The following is a 21885-nucleotide window of genomic DNA, read 5'->3' as shown; positions in this document are numbered from 1 at the left end:
GACAGGCTTAACAGAATATATTTGTCACACCTCAATACACAGACAATAGGGAGAGCCTGTCTCTGATATTGAAGTTCAATACACATTATTCTAAGTGTAAACAAAGAACCCATTTGAAGCAATCCAAACCATTAAGTATTTGTCTTTCAGTCCCAGTGACAGTGAGTACCGTCACAACATGATCTCCCGGTTGATCAAAGCGGCCAAGTACCGGTACCCACAATCCACTGTGGACTCCGGAGCGGCGTGCTGCACATGTGCTTAGCGACGTACGGGTAGTCACTTAGCCTGTTGCTTCCAGCCATCCACAGTACATGTACTGTGGGTAGTCGGCAACTAATTAAAGGAGTTTAAAAGTCAGTAGGTTTTTTATCTTAATGCATTCTATGCATTGAGATAAAAAGATTTCTGTGTGCAGCAGCCCCCCCGGCACCCCCTAATACTTACCTGGGTCCCATCTCCGTCCAGCGATGTCCACGAGTCCCTCAGCCATCTGATTGGCTGAGACACAGCCACAGTGTCATTGGCTCCTGCAGGTGTCAAAGTCAGTTAGCCAATCAGAAGAGAGAAGGGGGCGGGACCGAACCGCAGTGTGACACACTGAGCAGCAGCTAGAAGGCTAGAAGCAGCAAAGAGGGACCCGAGAAGAAGAGGATTTGGGCTGCCCTGTGCAAAACCAACTGCACAGAGGAGGTAGATATAACATGTTTGTTATTTAAAAAGACTTTAAAATCACTTTAAAGCTGAACACATCTCCTACCAACATGACAGCTGCCAGTATGATGGACTGTGGCTCCGGGGTCATGTCTCCACCCAGTCTACCCTTGGCCAAACACAAGACACATTTTGGGCTTTGTGAACGGTCAAGGGCAGTAGGAGGCCATTTAAATACTTACAAAATGGTTGGTATGGTATGGTTATGAGTAAGTAACCACCAGTGCCGTGAAACGCGTCAACCTGTATACCAGTCCTGTGATGTGCTAGTCATGTTCGTGGTGATGAATAAATACTTCAATGCTTATATCTACATTGGAGTGTGGTCACTATCTTTTGTTTGGAGCACTACGCTTGGCCAAACACAAGACACATTTTGGGTTTTGTGAATGGTCAAGGGCAGTAAAAGGCCATTAAAAAACAAGAGAAACAAGGACAGGAGACACGACCTACCTCTCTTCACTTTCTCGGTGGTCCAATGACTTAGGTACTCTGGGAGAACTTTGCCCATATTTCCGCTCTCTGGGAACATCTGGGTCACTTCCAGACCCGATTTCTGTCCTATGGGAGATATAGGTGATGGGTTACCCTCTTATTTTACACCCCCATAACATCCAGACATCAAATACCCCACACTGAAGATCTGCTCACCTCGATGTCCCAGAGCACAGGCCAACTCGCTGCCTAGAAAGCCTCCACCAATGATTGTAACGGAGCCGACGGTGGAAGAAAGTTTCTCCAGGGCACGAAAATCAGACACCTAAAATCAAATAAATATATAAAAAAATAACAAAAACTTTCAGCAAGAAACACATAAAAAGCACAAGTTTCTTTTTGGGAATACAAAACAAACCTTTCTAAATAGCGTTGTTCTTTGTTTCACCTCCTCGCTGGCTCGTTCTATGGCTGGAAGATTACGAGGAGTGCCACCTGAGGGAAGAAGAGAGATTTAAAAACATTCATAAAAATTGCAGTTAAATCATCCCCCATTATCCCTCCAACACTGATGTGTTTTTTTTAATCTGCGGTGGTGCAAAAGCCTGAAACTGAAAAACCATTAACGGTACAAAAAAAAAAAGTGCATGTGAAACGCAATACAAAGTACGCTTAAGGGTGTGCTTTAAAGGGGTAGGATTTCTTCCTGATCCCCTGGGGAGCAAGGCTCCTGACAAAGACATAGGGTTCAACTTGTCCACCTAGCCAAAAGGCCTGGCAGACCCCTTTCTTCTAGGGCAGCCCAAGCTGACCATCAAATACTAGGTCGAGGGGCTCTGAAGAGTAGACCCCCCCCCCAGGGGAAGAAGGAACCATGGGGCCCACACATCCTCCCCCTTGGTGTCAGGGCAAGCCCGAGGACTCGCACCCTCCATCTTAGTGAGAAAAACAACATACACAAAAGTAAAATGCGCCAAACAGTGGAGAAAAGTAAATTAAAATAAATAAGCGCAAGGGTCTCTAGGACACTTTTATACACACAAGGGACCCTTTACCTTACATCATTGTATAAGCAACCTAAAAATGCCTCACACCGAAAAATTTCTCTTTTTACAAATCGCACATTTTCTAGCCAGACTCCACGCACACTCGGACCCTCCGTTATTGACACCATACTAACAATGGTGTGCTAAGGACAGGGGCACCAGAGGTGGCATCTCCATGGTTTTATGCGTCAATAATGGACCCGCCATCGAAGCAGCCATACTTGTTGGCGCGAGAGAGGGACCTGGGTACTGACATAGCACCCGAATCCTGGTGCTCCAGGCTTCACACAGCCTACAAGGGTATACTTAAAGCGGAGTTCCACCCAAAAGTGGAACTTCCATTCATTTGATTCCTCCCCCCGCTCCGGTGCCACATTTGGCACCTTTCAGGGGGGCAGGTACCCGTTTTTGACAGGTACCCTTCCCCAATTCCGGGAGACGGCACCATAGAGCCGTCCCTCGGAAGTTTGTCCCCCTCCTTCTTTCCCCGCCGCCTAGCCAATCCGAATTCACAGCCAGTTCCCTTGCCGGCAGTGGCGGTGGCAGCACCCAACAGCCGATGGAAACATCGGCTGCGTGCCGACACCGCTGGACTCCAGGACAGGTAAGCATCCTAATATTAAAAGTCAGCAGCTACAGTATGAGTACAGTATGTGTAGCTGCTGACTTTTAATTTTTTTTTGGGGGGGGGGGTGGCGGAACTCCGCTTTAATGTCTTGCTGATAAAGGGGAGCATAAAAGTACTACAAGATGTTATCTGGTTCCCTCTTGCCTAGCCAGGATGTACCCATCTTCCTTTGACAGCTGCTTTCGTGGTTGCACGCTACGGGGAACAATGCTGCACGTATGGTGGGAATGCCCCAGGATCAGGAGTTTTTGGAACAGAGTTTTTGCCCTGATACAAAGGATAACAAAGCATGAACTGGAGCAGTCACCTTCTATCGCCCTATTGAATGACAATCCAAGCCGGGCTTCACGACACACTAAGCGTCTAGTTTATGTTATGTTGCTGGCGGTTAAGATTGCTATTGCGGGGGCTTGGAAATCTCCCTCTGTATCCGTTCGCCGCTTGAAGCATAAGATATCCTGGATCATGTGGCATGAAAGGGTGGCTAGTATCTTGAACGATAAACAAAGAATCTTTGAGCTGATTTGGGAACCGTCGGCCCAGTAGGTAGGGATGCCCCTGTCCCCTGACTTGGGAACCGTGGGCCCAGTACGTAGGGATACCCCTGTCCCCTGACTTGGGAACTGTGGGCACAGTACGCAGAAATGCCCCTGTCCCCCGACTTGGGAACCGTGGGCCCAGTACGTAGGGATACCCCTGTCCCCTGACTTGGGAACTGTGGGCACAGTACGCAGAAATGCCCCTGTCCCCCGACTTGGGAACAGTGGGCCCAGTACGTAGGGATGTCCCTGTCCCCCAACTTGGGAACCGTGGGCCCAGTATGTAGGGATGCCCCTGTCCCCCAACTTGGGAACCGTGGGCCCAGTACGTAGGGATGCCCCTGTTTCCCGACTTGGGAACCGTGGGCCCAGTATGTAGGGATGCCCCTGTCCCCCGACTTGGGAACCGTGGCCCCAGTACGTAGGGATACCCCTGACTTGGGAACCGTGGGCCCAGTACGTAGGGACGACCCTGTCCCCCGACTTGGGAAACGTTGGCCCAGTACGTAGGGACGACCCTGTCCCCCGACTTGGGAAACGTGGGCCAAGTACGTAGGGACGCCCCTGTCCCCTTTACTTGCCTGATAGCCGGATACCCCAACTTACTAAGAACTCTGGGTCAACTCTTCCCGATCTTTCCTTACTCTTTCCTCACCTCTTATTCTAACTTCTTCTATCTCTCATTTCCTATGCTTAACTTTTCTCTCCCTGTACGGAGTAATGTTTTGTTTTTCAGGCATGCCGGAGTAATAAATTTGGAGTAGACATCCCCCTGAAAAAAGTCGTGGGACTTTTTACAAGTGGAGGGGGTTTCTCAATTTTTGTATTTTTTTTTGTTTTTCTATTTTTTTTTTTTAAGTCCTCTGGTTGGGGGGAGATTTGTTGTCGACCGTCCAAGGATAAAGTTTGTTCCCAGAGGGGGTGTCTGGGGACGGGAGATGAGCCATAGACATAAGGTGGAGTCGACCCCTAGTCAAAATGACCATGGAATTTGTATTTGAATTACTTATGTTTGATAACCCACTCATGCGTTGTATGAAACTGGCATTATTCCTTTGTTTATATCTTCCTTTATTCGATATTCAATAAAATATATTGAAAGAAAAATAAATAAGCGGCTGTGCAATAGTGCACTGGGGCCTGGTAAACAAAAATTGCCTCAGACTTAGGCCCAGCCCTAAAAGGCGCAGTGCGGAAAAAGTTTTAGTGACTGATCATGTGCCTTTTAACACAGTGGGGTCCCACAACCAAGTGTTACTAAGAGCACCCCTAGGGCGACCACTTCCAGGGGGTACAGATACTGCCTTCCCAGCCCATGGCCAGACAAGGTAGATCCGTTCAAATCAGAAGGAACTGGGCCCATCCAGTTTTCCCGGGGGAACTACTCCTGTCCCCCCCCCCCCCCCCAGCAGTCTGTGGGCTCCCCGGTTTCTGTTCTAGCCGGTAATAACCTTCAGAGCCCACATCACTCCAGCAGGGATACTATACAGCAATTCCTACAATAGAGGCTAGAATGACGGTGTAGCACCTCTACCGGACACTGATAAGAACAGATACTACATTTTATCTTAACCAAAAGGCAGAGAAGCGACACCGATATCATTGATAAGAGAAGAGAGCAGGGGGAGTTAAGCTACTGAGTCACTGCTGGGAGGAGGGAGTGGAGCTTCAGAGTTACTGTTGGGAGGGTAAGGGGGAGGACATGCTAAGTTACTGCTGGGGAGGGATGCATGGTGAGCAAAGCTGTTCTACCACTGCTGGTAAGGGGAAAGAAAGGTGAGCTGAACTGCTGGGAGGGGAGCGCTGCAAAGTCAATGCTGGGAAGGAAGAGAGCTGCTCTATCATTGCCTGTAACGGGGATGACGGGGGAAGCAGGGTAGTTTGAGATGCTCAGTCACTGCAGGTAATACTGGAGTGGAAGGAAACTCAGCTGCTGTGTAAATTGCTGGGAAAGAAGGAGGCAGAGTAAGCTGAGCAACCTAATCAGTGCTGGGAGAGGGAAATTGAGCTGCTAGGTCACTGTTGCAAGGTGGGGAGCAGGGTGAATTGAGCTGGTGAGTCACTGCTGGGAAGGGGGAGCAGTGCAGGCTGAGATACTTAGTCACTTCTAGGAGGGAGGAAGGGGATCAGGGTCAGCTGAGCTCCTGCTAGGAAGGTGGAGCAGGATAAGCTAAGCTGCTGAGTTACTGCTAGGAGAGGAGGGGGGGGGAGCAGGATAAGCTGGGCTGCTGAGTTACTGCTAGGAGAGGGGAGCAGGATAAGCTGAGCTGCTAAATTACTGCTGGGGAGGGGGGAGCAGGATAAGCTGAGCTGCTGAGTTACTGCTAGGAGGGGGGGAGCAGGATAAGCTGAGCTGCTGAGTCACTGCTGGGGAGGGGGGAGCAGGATAAGCTGAGCTGCTGAGTCACTGCTGGGGAGGGGGGAGCAGGATAAGCTGAGCTGCTGAGTTACTGCTAGCAGGGGGGAGCAGGATAAGCTGAGATGCTGAGTTACTGCTAGGAGGGGGGGAGCAGGATAAGCCGAGCTGCTGAGTTACTACTAGGAGGGGGGAGCAGGATAAGCCGAGCTGCTGAGTTACTGCTAGAAGGGGGGAGCAAGATAAGCTGGGCTGCTGAGTTACTGCTGGGGAGGGGGGAGCAGGATAAGCTGGGCTGCTGAGTTACTGCTAGGAGGGGGGAGCAGGATAAGCTCGGCTGCTGAGTTACTGCTAGGAGGGGGGAGCAGAATAAACCAGGCTGCTGAGTTACTGCTAGGAGGGGGGAGCAGGATAAGCTCGGCTGCTGAGTTACTGCTAGGAAGGGGGGGGAGCAGGATAAGCTGAGCTGCTGTGTTACTGCTAGGAGGGGAGGTGCAGGCTAAGCTGAGCTGCGGAGTTACCGCTGGGAAGACGATGAGGGGGAGCTGAGCTGCTGAGAGGAAGAAGCAGGGTAAGGGTTATTGCATTCAAAAACATAAGCAAAGTCTGTTTTGTCTGCAAATCCTTTGGAAGCCTCTATCTCCAGAACAGATTGTGGGTACAAAAGAAACGTATGGCTGTTCTTATCTATATATTTGTTTAACAAAGTGTTCAACCATACCTGTAGCAAGCAAGCATTTGTCATAGGAGATATAGGTTCCGTCATCCAGCTTAACCTTGTTCTCCCGGACATCCAAATGTACTACCTAAAAAAGCCCCCCCAAAAAAAACAAAAACAAAAGTAAGATGGTATTTTATTTCTACGAATGACATTTGTACACGAATACACTTTGTGTCATTTCTGTATCAAGAGTTCCTAAATGTTGGAATATAAAATTTACATTTCATCTACAGCTCTCCTCTGCCAGTCATCTCTCCAATTGTTGCTCTTCTTACTTTTCATCCAATAGAATACACATAGGGGGAGAATTACTAAAACTGGGGCATGCAGAACCCCTGCGAGCCCACAGGCAACACTGGTGACTGGTCCTTTGTCCAACGATTGCCTGTTTTTGGGCAATGCTGCTTCCCCAGTACAGGTCCTCCTTCCAAGAAAATTACCATTTTACATACAGCAAGAATAATAATAATAAAAATCGTACCTTTTTACCGGTAAGGACTGAAACTCCTCCATGTTCGGTAGACATTAGTTCCTCAGGGGCCACATAGAAGGACGGTGGCTGAAAAAAGATGCTGTGCAGAAAAGTGGAATTATTGAACTATGCTGAAAAGGCTGACATCTAAACAAAACGAATTGTTATTTTCATTTGAAGTTATATTGAAAGCCATTTTTTTTTTCATTTTGAAGACTATAGAAAGGTTGAAGACCCCTGTCAGTACTTTATGTCCCATTTGCCTTCTATTCTCTGCACTAGGGGTCTCCATACAAGGGCTATATGGCATATTTTACAAAAATTCCTGGGCTAAAAAAGAAAAGATCTCCATCAGGGTCCCTCCTTCCATCGAGTTCCTCCTTAAGGGTCCCCCCCTGCCATCAGGGTCCCAGCCTTCCGTCTGGCTCCCCACCAGGGTCCCAGCCTTCCGTCTGGCTCCCCACCAGGGTCCCAGCCTTCCGTCTGGCTCCCCACCAGGGTCCCAGCCTTCCGTCTGGCTCCCCACCAGGGTCCCAGCCTTCCGTCTGGCTCCCCACCAGGGTCCCAGCCTTCCGTCTGGCTCCCCACCAGGGTCTCGCCTTCCGTCAGGTTCCCCACCAGGGTCTCGCCTTCCTTCGGGTTCCCCACCAGGGTCCCAGCCTTCCGTCAGGTTCCCCACCAGGGTCTCTCCTTCCTTCGGGTTCCCCACCAGGGTCTCGCCTTCCGTTGGGTTACCCAACCAGGGTCTCGCCTTCCATCAGGTTCCGCACCAAGGTCTCACATTCAGTCAGGGTCCCCCTTTAAATTAGGGTCCGCTTAGAGCAGTGCCCCCATACATCAGGGTCCCCCATAAGAGTCCCCCCTTACATCATGGTACCCATCATAGTGACCCATTACATCAAAGCGCCCCCTTCAGACCATCCATCAGAGACCAACCTTACATCAGAAGCAGAGACCATAGAAAGCCTCTGCAGACCTTAATCCTCAATCAGCGCACACTGAGAACACATCAAGGACCCTACCTGCCAGCTTCATAAAATATTTTAGCAGGCTGGATGTAGCCAGTGGGCCAAAGTTTGGAGACCCCTGCTGTAGACACAACAGGAAGTGAAAGGAGATAAATCCCTTCTTAAACAGTTTTCACCTGAACCCACTGGAAGATTTGCTTTCTTTTCCAGTTCTGGTGACAATTTTAAATGTGGGATTTGCCGTCCCTTTCAGTACAAGTTTCAGAGGTCACTAGGAGAAACAGAGAAGGAGAATCTCCCTAGCGGGGACACAGACAGCAATACGACACTGACAGGGGTTCTAACCCTTCACCACTATATCCAAAACAAAACAGTTTTATCTTTAGATACACTTTAATCACATTAAGACCGCTCCCGCCGCAGATTTACTACGGCAGGCAGCCTCTCCTGCGCGAACCAACGTCGGTCACATACGTGGTGCTGGGGGGCGAGCATGTGCAGTTTTCGCCCCCACTAGGCAGTGGGGATACCGATGTACGGGACCAGCGGCACTGATTGCCGCCCGACACCTGCGATTGCTCCCGATTGGGAGAGAAGGACGGTCTGTTATTGTAAACTACACCTGTACATCGGTGGTGCATCTGCAGCTGGGGGGCGAGCGCACGACGCCGGCGGCGCGCTCCCGCCCCCACTCGGCAGCGAGGACTCCGATGTACGGGGCCGGCTGCTCCGATTGGCGTCTGGCACCCGCGATGGCTCCCCGCTGAGAGAGAAGGACGGTCAGCTATTGTAAACACAGCTGACCGTTGTTCTCTCTGGAATGATCACAGAGCGCCTGTGATCCTTCTATATAGGATCACATGTCTCTATGATCATTTCACAAACCCATCCCCCGTACAGTTAGTAAACACTCCCTAGGCTCACACTTAACCCTTTGATCACCCACTAGGTTAACCCCTTCCCTGCCAGTGTCATTAGTACAGTGACAGTGCATATTTTTAGCACTGATTACTGTAGTAATGTCACTGGTCGCCCCCAAAAGAGTCAAAAAATGTCAGTTAGGGGTCCGATCTGTCAGCCGCAATGTCGCAGTCCCGCTAAAAATTGCAGATCGATCCCATTAGTAGTAAAAAAAATAAATAAAAATGACATAAATCTTTCCCTTAGTTAAAAGCGCAAAACAATCAAGATACGCTTATTGGGATTTTTTTTACCAAAAATATGTAGCACAATATAAAGTGGCCTAAAAGAGTGAAAAATTTTTCAGATTTTTAAAATTTTTTGGGGGAATGTTATATAGCAGAATGTGAAAAATATTGGGGTTTTTTTTCAGAATTGTCGCTCTTTTTTTGTTTATAGTGCAAAAAAATAAATAAATAAAAATAAATAAATAAAAAAAATTGCAGAGGTGATCAAATACCCCAAAAAGAAAGCTCTATTTGTGGGGGGGAAAAAAAAAAAAGGACATAAATTTTATTTGGGTACAGCGTCGCACGACTGCGCAATTTTCCGTTAAAGTTACGCAGTGCCGAAACGCAATAAATGGCCTGGTCATTAACCACTTAAGCCCCGGAAGATTTTACCCCCTTCCTGACCAGGGGGTATTTTGCGATTCGGCACTGCGTGACTTTAACGGACAATTGCGCGGTCGTGCGACGCTGTACCTAAACGAATTTGACGTCCTTTTTTTCCCACAAACAGAGCTTTCTTTTGGTGGTATTTGATCACCTGTGCGATTTTTTGATCATGCGCTATAAACAAAAAAAGAGCCTAAATTTTGCAAAAATAACAATATTTTTCACATTTTTTTATATGAAATTCCCCCCGAAAAAAATGTAAATCAAAATTTTTTAACATTTTCGGCCAATTTGTTTTATGCTACATATGTTTGGTAAAAAAAAAAAAAAAAAAAAAAAAAAAAATCGCAAAAAGCGTATTTTGATTGGTTTGCGCAAAAGTTATTGCGTTTACTAACAAAGGGAAAGATTTTTGTCATTTTTGTTGTTTTTTTTTCTAACGCGTAATGGCGGCGATCTGCGATTTTTTTTGCGGGACTGCGACATTGCGGCGGACAGATCGGACCCTTGACTGACATTTTTGACACTTTTGGGGTTACCAGTGACATTACTGCAGTAATCAGTGCTATACATATGCACTGTTACTGCAAAATTACACTGGTAGTGAAGGGGTTAACTTTATTTGAGAGGGAGGGGCTGTGTGTGTCCCTAAGGGCGTGATTCTAACTGTGATTGGCTGTCTGTTGAGCTGTAGAAACAGTGATCAACGGTTCTACATAGTAGAACCGTGTGATCACAGTTTCTACACAGGGGAGAATGACAGGCGGCTTGTTTACACTAGCCGTCTGACTTTCTACCTCTGCAGCGGCGATCGCAGCGTGACCGGCGGACATCGGGTCCGTGACCACGCGGGAGCGCGCCTCCGACGGCGCACGCTCGCTCCCTAGACCCTCACAGGCTAGCGACGTAGACCTACGTCACTTTGCCTGTGAGGGGCTGACTGCCGACGTAGATAGTCGTTAGGCAGTCGGCAAGTGGTTAAGGGGGAAAAACCCTTCTGGTCCAGAACTGGTTAGGAAAAAAGCACCAAAAAAAAAAAAAAAATGTTACATTGCTCTTGCACATTATTTGCAGATGATTCCTCCCACCTCCTCTCTTTGCCATTCCATTGTTTGAACCGTAAAGTTTCGGTAACATTAGCGTCATCGGAGAACCAAAGTTCCTTGGAGAGCGGTGGTCTCATATATGGCTGGTCTGCTTCGTCTGACACAATGAGGACCTAAAAGAATTATGGAAACATTTTTTTTTTATTTTTTATTTTTTTAAGACAAGAGCAAAACCAAACTAAGTGTAGAGTAACAGGAGGCACCAGGTAATGTATCAATCTATACGATCATACCCCTTAATTCTTCATTTTTTTAAAAAAATTTTTTAATAATTAAAATAATTAACATTAAATCATAATAAAAATAAGAATTATTAATTCTTTTTTATTAATTGGCAATTCTTTATCCTTTCACATAATATCCATTTTGAACATGAGAAAGAAATCACATTTTAAATGTAAAATATAAAAAAATACTCCACACTTCTATACTGCATTCTGCTTTTGAACCAGCAGGTGGAGCTTTAGGCACCTTTTAACCTTTTTGAAGGCTCTCCATTTGCTTCTTTGACCTCAAGCAGAAACGAACGCCCCCGAGTGAACCACTCATAACCATAGCACCTTCTCTGATTGGATGATTGAGAGAAGTTTTAACTACTTGAGAACTGTCCTACGCAGATATACTGTTTTTGTTTTATGATCTTGCTTTGTACGGGATGACGTCACATACCAAGGCTCGACCCTACGCGTTTTGGAATCGTAACACAATTTAAGTGGCTGGGGAACAGATGCATGAAAAGGAGGAAGACTGCTGATCCAAGAAAGAGAAGTTTATCACCTTATTTATCAAACCATAGGTCAGGAGTAGGCAAATTTCAGTCCTCCCTCTGTTGCAAAACCTTTAGGTCCCATGATGCCTCTGAGGGTCATACTTTTAGCTGTCAGTCTCGCAATGCCTAATGGGACTGGTAGTTCTGCAATACCTGGAGGACTGAAGTTTGGCTACCCCTGTCCTATGTAAAAAAAAAAGCAGTTAACCCTTGCAGTGAGGAGGATCCACTGCAGTGGTATAGGTCAGGGCTCGACAAACCCCAGGCGCCAGGTTGCATTGGCGACTAGACTTAATCAGATTCCAATCTCTCCTTCATGGCCAAGACCAAAGAGCTGTCAAAGGATGTCAGGGACAAGACTGTAGACCTACACAAGGCTGGAATGGGCTACAAGACCATCACCAAGCAGCTTGGTGAGAGGGTGACAACAGTTGGTGTGATTATTCGCAAATAGAAGAAACACAAAATAGCTGTCAATCTCCCCCGGTCTGGGGCTCCACCAAGAAAACAAGTGATAACACACTACGCCGTGAAGGACAGAAATCCTGCAGCGCACGCAGGGTCCCTCTACTCAGGAAAGCACATGTACAGCCCATCTGAGGTTTGCTAATGAACATCTGAATGATTCAGAGGAGAACTGGGTGAAAGTGTTGTGGTCAGATGAGACCAAAATCAAGCTCTTTGGCATCAACTCAACGTGCCGTGTTTGGAGAAGGAGGAATGCTGCCTATGACCCCTAGGAGACCATCCCCACCATCAAACATGGAGGTGAAAACATTATGCTTTGGGGGTGTTTTTCTGCTAAGAGGACAGGACAACTTCATTGCATCAAAGAGACCATGGACGGGGTCAAATCTTGGGTGACAACCTCTTTCCCTCAGCCAGGGCATTGAAAATGGGTCTTCCAGTATGACAATGACCCAAAACACACGGCCAAGGCAACAAAGAAGTGGCTCAAGAAGAAGTAAATTAAAGCAGAGTTCCACCCAAAATTGGAACTTCCGCTTTAAGGACTGCTGACCCCCGTACATGCCACATATGGCAAGTCATTTTTTTTGGTGGGGGGGAGAGGGTACCAAGTTTTGACAGGTACCCGCTCCCACTTCCGCTCAAACCGCCTCTCCCCCTTCCCACCCTGCAATGTTCTGGGACACGTCACAGGTCTCAGAAGATTGCCCGGCCATTCAGAGCTTATGTATAAATACATAAGGGGGGGGTATAATCCCCATGTATAAATACATAAGGGGGGTTATAATCTCCATGTATAAATACATAAGGGGGGTTATAATCTCCATGTATAAATACATAAGGGGGGTTATAATCTCCATGTATAAATACATAAGGGGGGATTTGATCACCATGTATAAATACATAAGGGGGGGGGGGGGGATATGATCACCATGTATAAATACATAAGGGGGGGGGGGGGATATGATCACCATGTATAAATACATAAGGGGGGGGGGGGATTTGATCACCATGTATAAATACATAAGGGGGATATGATCCCCATGTATAAATACATAAGGGGGGATATGATCCCCATGTGTAAATACATAAGGGGGGATATGATCACAATGTGTAAATACATAAGGGGGGATATGATCACAATGTGTAAATACATAAGGGGGATATGATCCCCATGTATAAATACATAAGGGGGGTTATGATCCCATGTATAAATACATAAGGGGGGTATGATCACCATCTATAAATACATATGGGGGGATTTGATCACCATGTATAAATACATAAGGGGGGGGGGGGTATGATCACCATGTATAAATACATAAGGGGGGGGGGGGATTTGATCACCATGTATAAATACATAAGGGGGATATGATCCCCATGTATAAATACATAAGGGGGGATATGATCCCCATGTGTAAATACATAAGGGGGGATATGATCACAATGTGTAAATACATAAGGGGGGTTATGATCCCCATGTATAAATACATAAGGGGGATATGATCCCCATGTATAAATACATAAGGGGGGTTATGATCCCATGTATAAATACATACGGGAGGGATATGATCCCCATGTATAAATACATACGGGAGGGATATGATCCCCATGTATAAATACATAAGGGGGGATATGATCACCATGTATAAATACATAAGGGGGGATATGATCACCATGTATAAATACATAAGGGGGGGTATGATCACCATGTATAAATACATAAGGGGGGGGGTATGATCACCATGTATAAAGACATAAGGGGGGGTATGATCTCCATGTATAAATACATAAGGGGGGGTATGATCACCATCTATAAAGGGGGGGTATGATCACCATCTATAAATACATAAGGGGGGATATGATCACCATCTATAAACATTAAGGGGGGTATGATCTCCATGTATAAATACATAAGGGGGGGGGGGGATATGATCACCATGTATAAATACATAAGGGGGGGGGATATGATCTCCATGTATAAATACATAAGGGGGGGGGATATGATTTCCATGTATAAATACATAAGGGGGGGGATATGATCTCCATGTATAAATACATAAGGGGGATATGATCTCCATGTATAAATACATAAAGGGGGATATGATCTCCATGTATAAATACATAAGGGGTCCATATAGTGAACTTGGTGTTGAGTTATTTACTTTAAGATCATCACAGAGGACAAGGGGGCACTCTTTACGTCTAGAGGAAAAGAGATTTGGTCTCCAAATATGCAAAGGTTTCTTCACAGTAAGAGCTGTGAAAATGAGGAATAGACTCCCTCCAGAGGTGGTGAGTAGACTCCCTCCAGAGGTGGTGAGTAGACTCCCTCCAGAGGTGGTGAGTAGACTCCCTCCAGAGGTGGTGAATAGACTCCCTCCAGAGGTGGTTCTGGCCAGCTCACTAGATTGCTTTAAAAAAGGCCTGGGTTCTTTCCTGGGTGTACATAATATAAATGGGTACTAATATTTATAGGTAAAGTTGATCCAGGGAATATCCGATTGCCTCTCAGGGGATCAGGAAGGAATTTTTTTCCCCTGCTGTAGTAAATTGGATCATGCTTTGCTGGGGTTTTTTCGCCTTCCTCTGTATCAACTGCGGGTATAGGATTGTGTATATGGGATTGTATGGTTGGGTTTTCTTTACTGTTTTTTATTGGTTGAGCCAGATGGACTTGAGTTTTTTTTTTCAACCTGACTATGTAACTGACATGAATAGGACCGGCAGCAGAGGGAGGCACGGAACACCTGAGCCGCACTGTAGCGCTCCTCGTGTGAAGGAGACCAAAATGTCCTCATCTGCCGACTCCTTCCAGGTCAGTGATGTGCCAATAAACGAACTATGAACACAAATATAGAGGCCGCCGCATTTGCGTACTTCACGGCCAGCAAGAATATTGCAGGTAAGTCACCTTTGCTCCTGGATCCCGAGCGCGTATAGATCGAGCTGCGGCAAACGATGCGGTCCCTCCTCCAATCAGAAGAAAGGGCACATGGGACGGCAATGCTGGCGGTGCAACTTTTGCTACTGAGGTTTCTAAAGAAAGAGTAAGAAATTATGAATGGAACAGAAAAGGAGACAAATAAAAAAAATAAAAAAATTTAAGTATAAAATTGTACAACACTCCAGGCTCCTACCTTGTTCATCTACTTCAGATTTGGTGGGTATTGCTAAAGACATAAAATAACAATCAATTACTCCGGATTTCTTCACACATTACTTTATAGAGCTGCACGATCAATAAAAAAAAAAAAATCACAATCTCTATTTTTTTTAATTGTATTTTTATTAAAGGTTTTCAGATAATACAAATTAACCACTTAAGGACCGCCGGCCGCAGTTCTATTGCAGCAGGCAGCCCCTCCTTAGGCGAACCGACGTAGGTATACGCAGGGGAGACGCAGGAGGAACGCGCCCGGGGGGAGATGCAGGAGGGGCGCGCCTGGGGAGACGCAGGAGGGGCGCGCCTGGGGAGACATAGGAGAACATTCCGGGGAGACATAGGAGAACATTCCGGGGAGACATAGGAGAACATGCTGGGGAGAGACAGAGAACATGCTGGGGAGACATAGGAGAACATGCCGGGGAGACATAGGAGAACATGCCGGGGAGACATAGGAGAACATGCCGGGGAGACATAGGAGAACATGCCGGGGAGACATAGGAGAACATGCCGGGGAGACATAGGAGAACATGCCGGGGAGACATAGGAGAACATGCCGGGGAGACATAGGAGAACATGCCGGGGAGACATAGGAGAACATGCCGGGGAGACATAGGAGAACATGCCGGGGAGACATAGGAGAACATGCCAGGGAGACCTAGGAGAACATGCTGGGGAGACATAGGAGAACACGCTGGGGAGACATAGGAGAACATGCCAGGGAGACCTAGGAGAACATGCTGGGGAGACCTAGGAGAACATGCCGGGGAGACATAGGAGGACATGCCAGGGAGACATAGGAGGACATGCCAGGGAGACATAGGAGAACATGCCAGGGAGACATAGGAGAACATGCCAGGGAGACATAGGAGAACATGCTGGGGAGACATAGGAGAACATGCTGGGGAGACATAGGAGAACATGCCAGGGAGACATAGGAGAACATGCTGGGGAGACATAGGAGAACATGCTGGGGAGACATAGGAGAACATGCCAGGGAGACATAGGAGAACATGCCAGGGAGACATAGGAGAGCATGCTGGGGAGACATAGGAGAACACGCTGGGGAGACATAGAAGAACATGCTGGGGAGACATAGGAGAACATGCTGGGGGGACATAGGAGAACATGCCGGGGAGACATAGGAGAACATGCCAGGGAGACATAGGAGAGCATGCTGGGGAGACATAGGAGAACACGCTGGGGAGACATAGGAGAACATGCCAGGGAGACATAGGAGAGCATGCTGGGGAGACATAGGAGAACATGCCAGGGAGACATAGGAGAACATGCTGGGGAGACATAGGAGAACATGCTGGGGAGACATAGGAGAACATGCCGGGGGAGACCTAGGAGAACATGCTGGGGAGACCTAGGAGAACATGCCGGGGAGACATAGAAGAACATGCCGGGGAGACATAGAAGAACATGCTGGGGGGACATAGGAGAACATGCTGGGGAGACATAGGAGAACATGCCAGGGAGACATAGGAGAGCATGCCGGGGAGACATAGGAGAACATGCCGGGGAGACATAGGAGAACATGCCGGGGAGACATAGGAGAACATGCCGGGGAGACATAGGAGAACATGCTGGGGAGACATAGGAGAACATGCTGGGGGGAGTTTATTGGCTGCAGGAAAAAATGTCTGAAGCCAAAAACAGCCGCTGTAAAAACGCCCGGTGTGCATCAAAATGCTAAAACTTACCACTAATCTGTTGTTTTATGGATTCAACAGTAGAGATCCTCTCATTATATCGTGATTTGTCTCTGTGAAGTGTTCTGTACAGCTAAAAAAGGAAATTACATTAGTAATAAAAAATAAAAATAAAAAAACAAAAATGCCACACACGTTACAATCTGATTGTATGATTTCCTTTAGATCTGCCAACAACTATATTGGGACACTGACAGGAACTGATAGATTTACTCTCAGCATGTGACGTCGGAATCCAGAAGCGGCGAGGATTCCGTCACTTTTGGTTTCGGTTTGATGTAAGCAAGCCGTAACCGGCTATAACAAGCATCTCGGCAAACAAATCTCGGTTTGATCAAATGCTTTGGAGGGCAGAGGAGAGCCCTGGGGTCTCATAGACCTCAAATCTCTCCATGAAGAGGACCTGTCATACCCCATGGTATCACAAGGGATGTTGTTCATCCCTTGTGATAGCAATAAAGTTGATTTAAAAAAAAAAAGAAAAAAAAATAATGCAATAAAACGCAGTTAGCCCACCAATCGGCTGCCATTCTTGTACCAGGAGAAGAGATTTTTAATTCATCAAATAGAAAAAAAAAAAAACTGTCAGCGATGAGATAAGTGGGAGGGGCGGAGAATGACATAAGCCATGCCTTCATTTTTGGTAGGAGATTCCCTTTAACCCCCAATATACAAGCAGTTTTGTTACTCACATATACTCCGGCCACCACCGTGACTCCTCCCACAACGAGCCCATAAAAAAGACCTCCAGGCTGGGCGGGGTTCGCAGCATTTCCAGAATGTCTCAGTAGTTGCTTGTAAGGTGAAGATGAGTGCTCAAGTAAGGAACCTGCAATAAGAGGGACTGTCAGAAGAGGGCGCACCACACCACTGTCTGCATGTACTGAGATAATGCCAGCAGCAAGAATTACTACACACCCCCTATATGTCCATAGTATGATGGTTACCAAAGGTCATATGCAACGCCTGTGGGCCAAACTCAGCCCACCAGGCTATTTCATGTGGTCCTCACACCTATCCTTTAGCTGTGGCACCCCCTCATCTCTGCCCCCCACCTAGTCCTAGCAGTTGGCAGGAGGGAGGGGGACAGAACTCCTCCTACAGATCCTGCACTTCTCTGTGCAGCCTCGGAGAGACTCACCTCTGCCCCTACCTCCATCTCAGCAGTTAGCAGCAGAGAGGAGGATAGAACTCCTTCTACAGATCCTGTGCTTCTCTGTGCCGCCTCAGAGAGACTCAACTTAGCAGTAGAGAGGACGGAACTCCTCCTACAGATTCTGTGCTTCTCTGTGCAGCCTCGGAGAGGCTCATCTCTGCCCCCCATCTCAGCAGTAGAGGACAGAACTCCTCCTACAGATCCTGCGCTTCTCTGCACAGCCTCATCTCTGCCCCCCATCTCAGCAATAAGCAGTAAAGAGGACAGAACTCCCCCCCTACAGATGCTGCGCTTCTCTGTGCGGCCTCGGAGGGACTATTCTCTGCCCCCTCCCCCATCTCTGCATTAAGCAGCATAGAGGACAGAGTTCCTCCTACAGATCCTATGTTTCCCTGTGCAGCTGCAGAGAGGCTCACCCCCCCCCCCCATCTTTGGAGTCGGGAGCAGAGAGGAGAAATACTTTTCTAGAAGAAAAAAATATATATATTTTCACATGAGAGAGAAGCGTCAGAATTGTTCCGGCAGGTGATTGGCTAGAAAGCACGACAAGATTTTACCATTTCACCTCATTTAGAATTCTGGGCAGAATTGCGCCGATTTTGTCAGCGGTTCCGAATCGGCAGCTGTGAATGCGGCCTAAAGCATTGCTGTTGCAGCACAGACCTAGGCGGTAGTGCCCACCAAATGCGACAGAGGGTGCAGAATTTTCACAACATTTCAGTTTGCGTGGTTTTTACTGCCCGTTGTTTTTATCACATGTTTTGCAGCGTTTTTCACTTTTTTTATTACGTGTTCTGTTGTGTTTTTTTTTTAATTGCATGTTATGCTGCATTTGTCTTGTTTTTTAACCGAATTCCTTGCCACGTTTTTATCGCATGCTTTGCTGTGTTTTTTTTTATCGCATGCTTTGCTGCGTTTTTTTTATCGCATGCTTTGCTGCGTTTTTTTATCGCATGCTTTGCTGCGTTTTGCCATGTGGTTTTTATCACATGATTTGCAGTGTCAACCGTATACTTTTCTCCGTTTGTCAGTTTCTTATTGCATGTTTTGCTGCGTTTTTTTTTTTTTTTAAATCGCATTATTTTCCACGTTTCCACGATTTTTTTTTATCACATGCATTGCCGCGTTACTCACGTTTTTTATTTATTGCATGTTTTGCTGCATTTGTCGTGTTTTTTTAGCGTTTGCTTTGCCGCGATTGGCACTATTTTTTTTATCACACGCTTTACTGCATTTGTCATGTTTTTATTGCATGCTTTGCTGCATTTCTCGCCTTTTTTATTGCATGATTTGCTGCATTTCTCGCCTTTTTTATTGCATGATTTGCCGCATTTGTTGTATGCTTTGCTACATTTGTCACAATTTTTTTATTGCATATTTTGCTGCATTTGTCCTTTTTTTTTTTAATCACGTTTTTTCCCGCATTTCTCACTTTTTTTTTTTTTTTTTTTTATCACATGCATTGCCGAATTTGCCACGTTTTTTAATTGCATGTTTTGCTGCGTTGCTCACTTTTTTTTTTTTTTTTTTATATCAAACGCTTTGTGGCATTTCTGACGTGCTTTTTTTTTAATCACATGCATTGCCACGTTTTTTTTATTGCATGTTTTGCCACATTTCTCACTTTGTTTTTTTAAATCACACGCTTTGCCGCATTTCTCACGTTTTTTTAATCACCTGCATTGCTGCGTTGGTCACATTTTCTATTTATTGCATGCTTTGCTGCATTTGTCGTGTTTTTTTATCGTATGATTTGCTGCATTTGTCACAATTTTTATTGCATGTTTTGCTGCATTTGACGTTTTTTTTTTTTATTAAGTTTTGCCGCGTTTCTCACTTTTTTTTTTTTATCACATGCATTGCCGCGTTTGCCACGTTTTTAATTGCATGTTTTGCCGCATTTCTCACTTTTGTTTTTAATCACACGCTTTGCCACGTTCTCACGTGTTTTTTTAATTGCGTGCTTTTTTCACGTGTTTTTTTAATTGCGTGCTTTTCTCGCGTGTTTTTTTTTTTAGCACATACATTGCCGCGCTTGTCACGTTTTTATTTTTCGCATGAGTTGCCGCATTTGTTGTATGCTTTGCTGCATTTGTCACAATTTTTTATTGCATGTTTTGCAGCATTTGTCGTTTTTTTAAGTTTTGCCGCGTTTCTCACTTTTTTTATCACACGCTTTGCCGCGTTCTCACGTGTTTTATTATCGCATGCTTTGCCACGTTACTCACGTGTTTTTTTTTTATTGCACGCTTTTCCGTTTTTCTCACTTTTTTTTTTTTTTTTAGCACATGCATTGCCGCGTTTGTCACGTTTTTTATTTATCGCATGCTTTGCTGCATTTGTCACAATTTTTTATTGCATGTTTTGCTGCATTTGTCGTTTTTCTTTTTTAATTAAGTTTTGCCACGTTTGTCACTTTTTATTTCATCACATGCATTGCCACGTTTTTAATTGCATATTTTGCCGCATTTCTCACTTTTGTTTTTAATCACACGCTTTGTGGCATTTCCGACGTGTTTTTTTAATCACATGCATCGTTTTTTTTATTACGTTTTTCTGCGTTTCTCACTTCTTTTTTTTTTTATTACATGCATTGCAGCATTTGCCACGTTTTTAATTGCATGTTTTGCCGCATTTCTCATTTTTGTTTTTAATCACGCGCTTTGCCACGTTTCTCACGTGTTTTTTTAAATGCATGCTTTGCCGCATTTCTCACGTTTTTTTTTTTTTTTTTTAGCACATGCATTGCCGCATTTGTCACGTTTTTTTTATCGCATGTTTTGCTGAGTTTGTCACGTGTTTTTTATTGCACGTTTTGCCACGTTCCCTTCCCACGTTTGGGGGGCCACTAACAATTATTAACGCCATAAGCGCAATGCGTGCCAAAGCTGCGTCAAGGCTCCGTTCACATCTGCGCGCTCTGGGAATGCGCTTGTGGTGCGGTTAATTGGCACTGCAAAAACGCACAACAAAACATGCAGTAAAAAAAAAAAACCTGCGCAAACCAGAACGCTGCAAAATAATCCACAAGCTACTTTGCCGCATGAAGGACACCCCATAAAAATCAGTGCGCCCCCATATGCATGTCATGCAGAGAAAAGGTGCCTAAAAAAAAAGCGCGTTTAAGCCGCTACATGAGAATGCGGCCTACGAGTTGTTTTACCTTTCGCCATTTAGTATTTAATTTTGTATGCAGAGTTGCATTTTTTTTTTGGTATGGGGGGTCCCCTTTAAAACCATTTCCTCCCACTTCCTGTTGTGTCTGCTGGACAGGAAGTGAAGTTTATTCTCGCCAGGGGGGACACAGATGGCAAAATAAAAATGAAATAATAATCCTTGGCTGCCATTTAACCCTTTCCTGCTTTAGAAGGCTTCCCATCCCCCCCTTTAATGGAGATATAAGAAAGGCTGTTCACATGACCCCCCTACAATAAGAACACCTGAAGGGTAAACCCCCAGCCAATAGGAATTAAGCTATGAGGAGCCCGTAGGGGGGCCCATTAGAGGACAATGACAGCCGGGACACTCACTGCTGGGGGCCCGCGGCCTTCTGTGGCTCTGTAACCCGCCTCTGGCTGTCCTCAGCCCCAGGACCACTCTGCAAAGCGCCATCTCCCCGCCACACGTCGTGCCAACCCCCGGCGTCCTTCCTCTACACTAGTCTACTTCCTGTGCGAACAGCGCCGGCCGCCATCTTTACTAAGGGCAAACCTGCCCTCACCCACCTGCTTCACATTTCATTCCAAAATCCGAAACCAGTCCCGGGGGGACGATGTTATCGGAGATTCGGGGGTAGACGTACGTGTTAGATTGTGTTTTGAGACTGGTTTATCGGTGTGAGGTGGGTATGGGTCGACGGGTGGGCGCCATCTTGACTGAGGGCAGCTCGCCCTCACCTGCCTGCTTTATATTTAAGTTCAAAATTGGAAATCAGCCCCGGAGCTGCGATAATATCGGATATAGGGTGGAGGCTGTATATGTTAAATTGTGTTTTGGGACTGGTATATCGGTGTGAGGACGGTTTGGGTCACCCGGCAGGGTCACCC

At 46.3% G+C, this 21885-nt stretch overlaps 1 protein-coding gene across 1 annotated transcript in view; it reads right to left on the bottom strand.

The window, feature by feature from the left end:
• AIFM1 (apoptosis inducing factor mitochondria associated 1) overlaps positions 1-21533 on the bottom strand; it is a gene marked incomplete at both ends in the record, with an annotated part of 26389 nt that extends 4856 nt beyond the window's left edge. Inside the window, 12 exon segments of the mRNA XM_082264246.1 lie at positions 1045-1275; positions 1366-1474; positions 1568-1644; positions 6440-6524; positions 6921-7011; positions 10545-10675; positions 14714-14838; positions 14940-14972; positions 16678-16756; positions 17376-17512; positions 21370-21493; positions 21495-21533. Coding sequence (XP_082120372.1) covers positions 1045-1275; positions 1366-1474; positions 1568-1644; positions 6440-6524; positions 6921-7011; positions 10545-10675; positions 14714-14838; positions 14940-14972; positions 16678-16756; positions 17376-17512; positions 21370-21493; positions 21495-21533 — 1261 coding nt within the window.
• Between the last annotated feature and the right edge of the window lie 352 nt (positions 21534-21885).

The sequence above is a fragment of the Pelophylax lessonae genome (genome assembly GCF_965119305.1).
Source record: "Pelophylax lessonae genome assembly, chromosome: 7".
NCBI classification, from domain to species: Eukaryota; Metazoa; Chordata; class Amphibia; order Anura; family Ranidae; genus Pelophylax; species Pelophylax lessonae.
The sequence above is the reverse complement of the archived record's forward strand: the minus strand, read 5'-3'. Positions and strand labels throughout refer to the sequence as shown.